We start from the raw sequence: 12,604 nt of genomic DNA, 5'->3' as shown, positions 1-12,604 counted from the left end.
AAGTTAAAATTGGCGGACAATAATAAACGGTGTCAATTTAATTTTTTCTAAATAAATATATACATAATGTTGAATCATACACTTATTATAATTTATAAATATAGTAATAATAGTTAGTTGATATAATTTTCATCTTTACAGAGAAATATTGTTACAATTTTGATATTTATGACAAAAATAAAATGATACCATTTTTACCATTCTAATCATATTTTATACATTCACTTTTTTTTAAGCATCTCAACATATATTTAACCCTTCTAAGCTGATAAAAAGTTTGCACATCTATACTATACGAAGTATACTAAAAGGGAGTTGGAGTTTATGTCATTATATGTTTTAATTTTTTTTTTTTTTTTTGGCAAAAATATATGTATATATATAAATAGATCAAAACGATCGTATAGTTTACATAATATGACCAATAGTCAATTGAGATCTGATGATCTCTACCCAAAAACTACAAACATTAATTGTTACAAGCATCAATAGAGATATAACAACACCAATACAAATTGAAAACGAGCAGCTAAAAACAACTAAGCCACAACCCTGCCACGATCCAGACCTATCGATATATAACCCCCAAGCCCGGCCAAGCTCGGAAAGACCCCCGATCCACCACCACACCAACCCGTCACAAAGAGCAGCGTCTGATCATCCGCTAACCACCAAGCCCCGTTCACCGGGCAACCCAAGAACACCTTCCATGAGACCAGCAAACAGAAGAAATCCCCCAAATAACAGACAAACCCACCGAACGGGCGGTAGAAAAGCCCTCGAGAGACCACAACCGTAAACCTCATTTTTCGAAATCAACATATGGATAACGGCGGCAACAACGTCGTTCCTTCCCGAACCAGAGACGACGACACAGAAGATGGAATGAAACAGAACTAAACAGTCAACAAACAACCAAAACCACCCTAAACAGCCGAAAACTGCGGCCATCGAAATTCTAACAAGAAATCCGGCCACCACAGCCAGGCCGGCGACAGAAAAACTGAAGCAGTAACCCAGAGCAATATAATCACCATTTTCTAAAGCAAATCCGACCAGAAAAAAAAACAAAAGAAAAAAGCCGGCAAAAACCCGTCGGAGTAAAAAAAAACTCCAACGCTCACACACCTACCAGCCGACAGGGAGCAAGAAGGCAACATCTAACAAAAAAGGCCCCACTGAAGCGACCCGTCCTAATCCAACCGGACGAAGTCCATATCGATTATAAACGATTCACAATAGTTGATTTCATTGCGAGCTACTTGACCTCTATATGATACATTTTACAAACATTGCATTCGTTTTTAAAAAGACAAACTTTCAATACATTGAAAGTTGACGGCATGCATACCATTTCATAATATATCTAAACTATAAATGACTTGATAATAATCTTGATGAACTCAACGAATCGAATGCAACGTCTTTTGAAATATGTCATGAATGACTCCAAGTAATGTATCTAAAATGAGCAAATGCACAGCGGAAGATTTCTTTCGTACCTGAGAATAAACATGCTATAAATTGTCAACCAAAAGGTTGGTGAGTTCATTAGTTTATCATAATCGATCATTTTCATCATTTTAATAGACCACAAGATTTTCATATTTCATAAACATCATTCTCATATCAGGCATTTCGCAAACTGCATAGAGATAAAAATCATTCATATGGATTGAACACCTAGTAACCGACGTTAACTTAATGCATAGAATATCCCCAAAACAGAACCTCTCGTCTGTAAAATAATCTCGAAGTACTAAAGCATTCGTACCCCGAATGAGACTTGTCAAGGTCCATAGATCTATCTTTAGGATTTGCGTCAATCAGGGGCCATTTCCCTAAATTCTTAGGTTACCAGATTTGAAGGGCGATATTCGGTTAATAATCCAACCATAGAATGTAATTTTAGGTACTTGTGTCTATTTCGTAAAACATTTATAAAAGCAGCGCATGTATTCTCAGTCCCAAAAATATATATTGCAAAAGCATTTAAAAAGGGAGCAAATGAAACTCACAATACTGTATTTTGTAGTAAAAATACATACGACAACATTGAACAATGCAGGGTTGGCCTCAGATTCACGAACCTATATCATTTGTTTATTTGTTAAAACATATACTTGTAATCGAACAAATTTATATATTATTATTAATGATATATCTGTTATTTTAATCATTTTTATATATTTCATTAATAATTTAAATATATTTAGTTTATATATCTTACTTATAATAATAGAGTTAGATTATAGGTATTAGATATATTTTTATGTAACTAATGTTTATTTGGTTAGGGTAATACTGATAAATGAAAAGTTGTAAGGCTTTTATAATAATAATAATAATAATAATAATAATAATAATAATAATAATAATAATAATAATAATAATAATAATAATAATAATAATAATAATAATAATAATAATAATAATAATAATAATAATAATAATAATAATAATAATAATAATAATAATAATAATATCAGTAGTAATAATAATAATAATACTCATAATGATAATAATAATATTAATATTAATAATTAAAAGTGATAATGTCTTTATAATAATAATATAATACTTACAATTATAATAACTATAAACTAATAATTTTTCTACTAAAGGTAATTATGATAATAATTTAATTGTAACAATAATTATAATGGTAAAAGTGTTGATAATAAATATTATCTATTTTACCTAATAATAATACTAGTAATGATAATATTAGTAACAACAATGATATTAATGACAATAATAATACTTATAATAATAATATTAATAACAGTGGTTTTTAATAAAAATGAAAAGTTTACTAAATAATATAATGAAAATATTACTTATGATAATGATACCTAATACTTGATAATAACGATCTTATCACTAATGATAATATAAATAACAATACTACTTTCTAATGCTACAATGATAATAATAATCATAATAATGGAAATTATAATTAGCTATGCTAACTAATACATATATTAACAATAATAATAATAACTAGTAATCCATAGCTAATAATAATAATAATAATAACTATAATAATACTAATAATAATCATGATAATTACAATACTTGTAATAGCCTTAATTAATAATAATAATAATAATAATAACATCATTAATAATAATAGTAACAATAATAATAATGATAATGATAATAATAATAATAATAATAATAATAATAACAATAATAATAATAATAATAATAATAATAATAATAATTTTAATATGAAAACTACCTCAAAAGAAGTCTTAAAAAGAAAACCGCCGCGAACGGGAATCGAACCCGCGACCCCTCGTTCCTTAACACACTGCCTAACCAATCCTCCATCCGTTACCTTTCTGCTTTTTATTAACTCGGATATTCTTTTAGCCCATTTACAACTATACCCGTTTCATCTTCCTCTTTCTTATTTGAATAAACCAGAGACAATAATCAAATCATCGAATAATAAGGTGTTTGTTTAGGATTTTCAAACTAACAGAAACGTTTAATTTATGGTGATTGAAAAAAAAAAATTTAAAAGAAAGGAACAATTGAAGCAGCGGCAGTAGACGCAAGAACTTAACAGACTCAAATCGCGTTTTACAATTCTAGGCTCTTTTAGATTATACTTACAACATGAAATTGGTAGTAAATCTTTTATAGAAACTGCTGAAATCCTTAATTAAGCTCGAATTATAACAGGTAACTCGAATTTTATCGAAGAACATCAGTTGACTTTTTAAAAACCAAACTTTGACTTCAAAATTGAAGTTCGATGGAATGAATTGATGTCTGATATTTTTCAGAAAGATTGGGTAGAAGAAGCCTAACACTTCCACATTAATACATTTTGAAATTTACTTCAAGATTGATCAAATTAAAAAAAATAGGAGTAATACAGAGTATTCGTTATGTTCTTCCCCTTTTTATGTTCAAATTTGATAAATTAAGAATTGTTAATGAAGTTCATGATTGATGAAAGATAATGAAAAAACATGTTGTGTTATTTACAACTGTAATTAAGCGTTTTATATAACCAAGTTCATGGACAGATAGATAAGTCGTAAATGGAAAAGAGAAAAAAATAATAATAATAAAAGGACGATATCAATCTGTACTAGTTTGGATTATACTGATAATTGGATACAGATTTCTAACAGAATTGGAGACACAAACAAGAAGTAACAACAGTTTGATGGGGATAGACTACTGGTTTCGATCCGTATTTGATTCTATATATTTTATCTTAATATTTTTTTTTTATTAATTCTAATACTTATTAATATTATATTATTCACAATACTAATAATAATATTAATAACAATATTATTAATAAAGACTAGTAATAATGAATGACAAATATTAATATGATAATATTAACTCTAATAATGAAAATTTTAATTATTAATAATGACAATAATATTATAATAATAATAATCTTATTATTTAGTATTTTAATAATGATAATAATATGAATAATAATATAACTTATACATGTCAAATTATATATATATATATTTATATCTCGTATTAAAATTAATAATATTAGTATTACAAATATTATTATTTAGTATTAACCTTAGTAATAATAATGAAAATAATATTGATACATCATTTATATTCTAACTTGTAATTTCAAATAATATAATTAACTTTATATTTCACTACTTAGATAATACATATTCTATTAAACAACATATTAGAATATTTAATATATATTATATATTATATATATATTACTATATTCATATAATATTAATTGTGTGCCTAATTCATATACATATATATCTATATATATTTATTCTATTAACATCTTAATTATTTTGGTATATTACTTTACACATTTAATTCAGATGATTGACTGGTATTATATTCATTTAATTTAATATATACATTTATTTTTTTATCTACATATTTAATTACACATAATTGTTCGTGAATCATCGGGCATGGTCAAAGGTCAAATGACTTCATAAAAATCAATTCAAATTTTTTGACACTCAGATTAATAGACTTTACTTATCATGTCATAATCATATAAAGATTAGGTTTAAATTTGGTCGGAAATTTCCGGGTCATCACAATACCTACCCGTTAAAGAAATTTCGTCCCGAAATTTGAGTGAGGTGGTCATGGCTAACAGTAAAAATGTTTTCATGACGAATATGAGTTGATAAATATAGTTTTATCATTATTGAGTACTACAGATAAAACGATTCGATTATGTGAAGCGTACGAGTGAAGTTATCACAAAAGAGTGAAATGAGAAATAGAGATTCGTCTTAGCTTTTGACGTTGTCTTGGTTGAATTCCGGAATTCAAGGGATTTAGAGAAAATCCACGAAATCTAAAAGATTTGATTCTTCGGCGAGTAAGGGAATTAAGATCTCTATAATTAAATACGGTGATCTGCCTCGATTTCCCTGTCTGATATTTCCATCATAAATTAAATTCTCCCGTTCCATTATTCTTACCATTACTATACTTTCTTTCTTAGTTCATACATCCAAAAGATTGTGAAAATGCTTAATCCCATTCTAATCCTTGCTATTTTCCTAATTATCATTTCTGTCATCCTTCTTTTCAATCTTCCACTAGAAACTGTTTACTTCTACTATTACCTTGGGGTGATACTATTCTTAATTCTACCGTGTCTTTGTATTGCTATTCGTATTAATATCCATGGTTTGTAACCTCCGTGTTATTATTGGGCTTTATATTTTCTCATATATTTTAGAGCTCTTTGCCTTTTTATTCTCTTCTCAACCTCTAATAAAGCGATCAACGGTCCAGAATTCGTAAGTACGGAGTTTTCGAATGAACTAAATGTTCTAACCAAGAAAAAACGTAATCGTACGATTTGATTTGTTAAATTATCAGAATCATTGAGAATAGAACTATCAAGAATATACTTTCTTGATATGTTCAGAAGTTAATCAGAATGAAATAGTTATGTAACATGACACATGATGACGTTATAATCTGTGAATCATCATGTTCCATTTAGAAACTCAGCATGACTTATTATAATATAATCACGTTGATCAAGTGTCATTATATTATACTAACTCATGCTTCAGTTCCCAACACTACTTCAGAATTCATTCATAGTTTATACTTAGCTTTTACAGAAATTTCCAATATAATGTATTACAGATAGCACGAAGAGGTATATAATTTTGGACGAGAATATTTATGAAAATATCCTCAGAAATATCGAAGATATTTATGATGATATTTTGGAAATTCTAAGTTCGATTGTTGATGAAGAAAGATTTTCCGCAAGATTTTAACATGAGTACGGAGCAAGATATTCGTTGAAGGTTTCATCAGATCCAGAATTACCTGGATTCCTTGAATATATGGTATGGTCCTTGTATTTGTCCTTGGTCTCCTTCGTGGTTAGCTCAATCCGTTTTCCAGTTCTAAATTTTCTGAGCTTTTCCAACATACTATTCTTTATCATCAAACTTCCGACGATTAAGGTCATTTACGGTTGCCTACAGTTTATGCTGCTTCATTCAGCTTTTTTAAAGTTCAATATGTTGATTCGTAGGCTGGGTGCTTTTCAAAATTTCATAATGGAAGGTCATAATTCTAATAGATAAAGGTTATACATATAATTGTTGATGTAGATATGCTGTAAGTTTTCAAAGTACTGATTGCTGATTTCCGGTAATTGGTATGGCAGTTCTTGTTACAAGATGCAGATGAGTATATGTTAGGGTTTTAATAAATAATTATAATGGTTTTTCGAAGAGATTTAAATCAAAGAGCAATGAGGTTGATGGTAAGTTTACTGCTAATGTGGTGGAATATAAACAGTTCTCCGGTAACGATGATGAAAGGCAAACATATATATCAGGTTATAATAAGGTTGTTTCGAACGAAAAGTCGAAGTTGATTTGTTGGAGCTGTGACAAAATTGTCTAATTTGAAAAGGAATTGCAAAGTTATTTTTGGTGATAACAACGCCAAAGGAGCTAGCACAGATACGTGTTAAATGTTTACTCAGGTTTCAAGAGTTTTCAGATGCATAACTATATGCATAAATCTTTCCTTCCGTAGATGAAGTGCGGTTGGTTCATCCTCTCGATTGAGGTGTTTTTGAGAATCATGAAAGGTTTGAACGCAGATTGTAATCGTCAAGATACAAATAAGGTTTAGAATGAAATCAAGTGGCAAACTTGAAGAATTGTTTAGTTTCATATGTTATAATCCATATTTTAATTCAATTTGATTGTCCAATGTTCTTAGTCCACAGTCGATAGTCCACAGTAACAGTCCAATAATTCATATATAGTTTAATATATAATATTCGAATTAATTAATACGTATCGTGACCCGTGTACATGTCTCAGACTCGATCACAACTCAAACTATATATATTATTGTAGAATCAACCTCAACCCTGTATAGAGAACTCGATCATTACTGCATATAGAGTGTCTATGGTTATTCCAAATAATATATATAGATGCGTCGATATGATATGTCAAAACCTTGTATACGTGTCCCGATATTTAAAGTGCGTAAAATAAATAACAGAAATTAAATGACGATAAATTAAGTGCGTAAAGTAAATAACAGAAATTAAATGACGATAAATAAAATTGCAAGAATGTAAATTTCGATAAATAAAATGTAATCAGTTAGCTAGGAACAATTAGCTAGGAACAGTTAGCGTGAATTCTTAACAAAATTTCTCATAGTTAATTTGTTTGTTTCTAAAAAATTTTATTTTGTCCAATATTTTCTTCATTATGCCACTTGTTGGATTCTGATAGGTCAAAATCCAAATATGAAATTTAATGAAAAGGGTTATTCTGTGGTGAACGGATACGTATATCTGTGGATGTAAGTAGGATAGTAAATGGCTTGTTGAATCAGATTCGAAGAATGTATAGTGTAATTTATTTATGTGAAATATAAATATTCCTTGGGTATTACCTACTCGTTAAAATATTTTCATCATTAACAGTTTGTACAAAAGAATTTTTAATTACAATCTTTATGAAAACATACATACATATATATTTTCTTTAGATGTAATCATGGATTTAATGAGTTAATATTATATTAGACTCATTTGATTTACCGTTAGAATAAGAATATATAATCTCTAAAACATTAAAGATTATATAATCACCATGTCGAACGAAGATAAATAAGGTAGAATGATTCGTAGAACGATGATTATACTCGAGGTACAGAATGAGATATTGGGTATGTGATGTTGAAACTTATGTTGTTGGTTCTCCTTGGTATCTATGGTGCGTATGACATTGATGTTCGAGGTACAGATTGTAATGTTGAGGTGTTACTGGTTATGATGTTGGTGCTGCTGATGGTGGTACTGTTTATGCTGCTGGTGCTGCTGCTGGTGTTTGTAACCTTCGTACCATATTCTCCAAAGCCACTACCCGAGCGCGAAGCTCGTTGACTTCTTCTATTACACCGGGGTGATTGTCGGTTCGGACGAGCGGATAAATAAGATCTAGAATTTGGTATAGTATATGATCGTGACGAGATACTCTGGTAATGAGAGAGAAAATGGTGTTTCGGACAGGTTTGCCGGTAAGTGCTTCAGGTTCTTCGTCAAGAGGACAATATGGTGGATGAAAGGGATCGCCTTCTTCTTGTCTCCAATTACTAAGTAGGCTACGAACCCAGCCCCAGTTCATCCAGAATAGATGATGGCTGATTGGTTGGTCCATCCCGGTCACGCTGTTTTCGGAGCTTGAGTGGGACTCCATATCGGAATCCGAGGGACTTGGATTAGTGGTGAGTTCCATTTCGTACAATTGAATAAAGAATGTTTCGATATGAAATGATTTTCGGTGATCGGATGATATTCTACTTACATAGAATACCTATACATAGTACAGAAGATCCCGTAAATTACGGAGAGAATTAAGGAAACGTGTCAGATAAAGTCTAAAGTAACAGATACGGTAAGATATGGATTAGCAGATACGCTAAGATATGAATTTGTCTATACACTATTCATGCAATCAATGCAGTAAGATGTGTCTAGACTAAGAATGATAAGCAAGTGATTTTTTGACAAGAAATGATAAGCAAAACTTTTGACATGCAGACACGGTCGAAGTCCAGACTCGCTAATGCATCCTAACGACTATCAGTTAGACACATTAATGCAAGACCTGGTTCGCTAAGACCACCGCTCTGATACCAACTGAAGCGACCCGTCCTAATCCAACCGGACGAAGTCCATATCGATTATAAACGATTCACAATAGTTGATTTCATTGCGAGGTACTTGACCTCTATATGATACATTTTATAAACATTGCATTCGTTTTTAAAAAGACAAACTTTCAATACATTGAAAGTTGATGGCATGCATACCATTTCATAATATATCTAAACTATAAATGACTTCATAATAATCTTGATGAACTCGACGACTCGAATGCAACGTCTTTTGAAATATGTCATGAATGACTCCAAGTAATGTCTCTAAAATGAGCAAATGCACAGCGGAAGATTTCTTTCGTACCTGAGAATAAACATGCTATAAAGTGTCAACCAAAAGGTTGGTGAGTTCATTAGTTTATCATAATCGATCATTTTCATCATTTTAATAGACCACAAGATTTTCATATTTCATAAACATCATTCTCATATCAGGCATTTCGCAAACTGCATAGAGATAAAAATCATTCATATGGATTGAACACCTGGTAACCGACGTTAACTTAATGCATAGAATATCCCCAAAACAGAACCTCTCGTCTGTATAATAATCTAGAAGTACTAAAGCATTCGTACCCCGAATGGGACTTATCAAGGTCCATAGATCTATCTTTAGGATTCGCGTCAATCAGGGGCCATTTCCCTTAATTCTTAGGTTACCAGACTTGAAGGGCGATATTCGATTAATAATCCAACCATAGAATGTAATTTTAGGTACTTGTGTCTATTTCGTAAAATATTTATAAAAGCAGCGCATGTATTCTCAGTCCCAAAAATATATATTGCAAAAGTATTTAAAAAGGGAGCAAATGAAACTCGCAATACTGTATTTTGTAGTAAAAATACATACGACAACATTGAACAATGCAGGGTTGGCCTCGGATTCACGAACCTATATCATTTGTTTATTTGTTAAAACATATACTTGTAATCGAACAAATTTATATATTATTATTAATGATATATCTGTTATTTTAATCATTTTTATATATTTCATTAATAATTTAAATATATTTAGTTTATATATCTTACTTATAATAATAGAGTTAGATTATAGGTATTAGATATATTTTTGTGTAACTAATGTTTATTTGGTTAGGGTAATACTGATAAATGAAAAGTTGTAAGACTTTTATAATAATAATAATAATAATAATAATAATATCAGTAGTAATAATAATAATACTCATAATGATAATAATAATAATATTTATAATTAAAAGTGATAATGTCTTTATAATAATAATATAATACTTACAATTATAATAACTATAAACTAATAATTTTTCTACTAAAGGTAATTATGATAATAATTTAATTGTAACAATAATTATAATGGTAAAAGGGTTGATAATAAATATTATCTATTTTACCTAATAATAATACTAGTAATGATAATATTAGTAACAACAATAATATTAATGACAATAATAATACTTATAATAATAATATTAATAACAGTGGTTTTTAATAAAAATGAAAAGTTTACTAAATAATATAATGAAAATATTACTTATGATAATAATACCTAATACTTGATAATAACGATCTTATCACTAATGATAATATAAATAACAATACTACTTTCTAATGCTACAATGATAATATAATAATAATCATAATAATGGAAATTATAATTAGGTATGCTAACTAATACATATATTAACAATAATAATAATAACTAGTAATCCATACCTAATAACTATAATAATACTAATAATAATCATGATAATTACAATACTTGTAATAACCTTAATTAATAATAATAATAACATCATTAATAATAATAATAATAATAATAATAATAATAATAATAATAATAATAATAATAATAACAATAATAATTTTAATATGAAAACTACCTCAAAAGAAGTCTTAAAAAGAAAACCGCCGCGAACGGGACTCAAACCCGCGACCCCTTGTTCCTTAACACACTGCCTAACCAATCCTCCATCCGTTACCTTTCTGCTTTTTATTAACTCAAATATTCTTTTAGCTGATTTACAACTATACCCGTTTCATCTTCCTCTTTCTTATTTGAATAAACCAGAGACAATAGCCAACATTAGAACAAGCGGATAAAAGAAAAACGAGCAGGTAACCATTCACAATAGCCTACATTAGAACATTGTTAGAACATTTTTTGAAATTATGTGACCCAAAATGATATTTTATTGGGTATACAACCTACATTGGAACAAAAGTGAAAATATATACGGTATTTATAGCTTTAACCCAAATCAAAATCTATCATATAAGTGAAAAATTAGTATTATTACCATCCAACGATAACTTCTTTTGGATTCACCTTCTGGTGAGATGACAGCATATTGTGATGATAGTCAATATCCAGAGCAACCTTGCAACACATAACGATAAAAATAAAAATGTCAAATAATTCAGTAAGCCACATGACTAATAACATTCCAATTTCAGTAAAATAAACATTATTAGTACTATTTTTCTACAACAATAAAGCTGTTATCATAACAATTATCACATTATCAATCAAAATTCCTAATCGATATATGAATCAAACCCTAACCTGGTCAGAAGACTCGTTGTGAGGAACGACATACGAATTACGTATATCTACGGTACCGTCGGGAAGAACGGATCCGAGAAGCGTTCCGATGACTCTCTCAGCTTGGTCCGGCCGTCGTACAAAACAATCGCAGATGCTGAAGATAACGAGAGGGTGAACCTTGGCTGACAAGCTAGTTGATAAAGGAAAGAACTGCAGCACTGTTTGATCCGAAGACGCCATGATTGCAACTTATCCGATAGCTAATTGATCGGATAAACTGAGATTTGGATTGACGGACGGTGAACAAAGAGCGAGTGGTGCTAGGGTTTAGGAAGTAAATTGAACTGAGAACGAAGAGTGTGGTCAGATGCTCAGATCTGGCAGTTGAATTAGAGATACGGCCCAAAAATAAGCCTACCTTATTAAACAAAAAATCTGAGCAAATTGAATGACATCATTATCATTACTCTAATTAATTTACAATTAAAAATAAATTGTACTTATAAATAAGTATTTAAGAATAAATTTAGGTAATTGAAAGTGCACAATATTGGATAAAAAATGCGCGCGTGAAATACTTTGAACTCTTTCAGTTTTATTCAAATACTAGATTTATGAGCTCGTGCGTTGCACGGAGACTCCTAATCAATTTAAATTGAAACGTAAAATGTTATATCATTTGACGTTATGATAAGGACAGACTCACAAATATCGTTGTGCATCAAATAAACATAAATTGTTAATTTTTTTTTTTTTTATATAAACACAATCCTGCTTACTAACAACGAAAATCTAAAAATGAGTTGTAGATTTATAAGCCCGTACGTTACGCGGCAACTCTAAAAATAGTATTTGAAAACCGTGCCA

General features: G+C 29.5%; 1 protein-coding gene across 4 annotated transcripts; it reads right to left on the bottom strand.

Moving 5' to 3' along the window:
• Positions 1-459: 459 nt before the first annotated feature.
• On the bottom strand, positions 460-12,118 carry LOC139862659 (eukaryotic translation initiation factor 3 subunit F-like). Of its 4 annotated transcripts, XM_071851282.1 has the most exons (5): positions 11,756-12,118; positions 11,492-11,569; positions 11,073-11,272; positions 2,019-2,090; positions 460-1,502 (listed from the first exon to the last, which is right to left on the bottom strand). In XM_071851282.1, the coding sequence occupies exons 1-3, from the start codon at positions 11,975-11,977 to the stop codon at positions 11,186-11,188; spliced, it is 387 nt and encodes a 128-aa protein (XP_071707383.1). In that variant the 5' UTR covers positions 11,978-12,118; the 3' UTR covers positions 460-1,502; positions 2,019-2,090; positions 11,073-11,185. The 4 variants fall into 4 exon arrangements, with proteins under 4 accessions (XP_071707383.1, XP_071707382.1, XP_071707384.1 ...); XM_071851281.1 differs by having other exon boundaries at positions 460-2,090; XM_071851283.1 differs by lacking the exons at positions 460-1,502; positions 2,019-2,090 and adding an exon at positions 9,358-9,514 and having other exon boundaries at positions 11,073-11,325; positions 11,490-11,569.
• Between the last annotated feature and the right edge of the window lie 486 nt (positions 12,119-12,604).

The sequence above is a fragment of the Rutidosis leptorrhynchoides genome, chromosome 8 (genome assembly GCF_046630445.1).
Source record: "Rutidosis leptorrhynchoides isolate AG116_Rl617_1_P2 chromosome 8, CSIRO_AGI_Rlap_v1, whole genome shotgun sequence".
Classification (NCBI taxonomy): domain Eukaryota; kingdom Viridiplantae; phylum Streptophyta; class Magnoliopsida; order Asterales; family Asteraceae; genus Rutidosis; species Rutidosis leptorrhynchoides.
This window is presented reverse-complemented; position numbering and strand designations above follow the sequence as displayed.

Bases quoted from the DNA above. Each gene is read 5' to 3' on its own strand.
- LOC139862659 (XM_071851281.1), bottom strand. From the start codon at position 11,977: ATGGCGTCTTCGGATCAAACAGTGCTGCAGTTCTTTCCTTTATCAACT. The intron at 11,570-11,755 runs GTTAGGGTTTGA...ATGTGTTGCAAG, and splicing joins ACAACGAGTCTTCTGACCAG to GTTGCTCTGGATATTGACTA. The intron at 11,273-11,491 runs TGGTAATAATAC...TTGTTCTAATGT, and splicing joins CAAAAGAAGTTATCGTTGGA to TGGCTATTGTCTCTGGTTTA.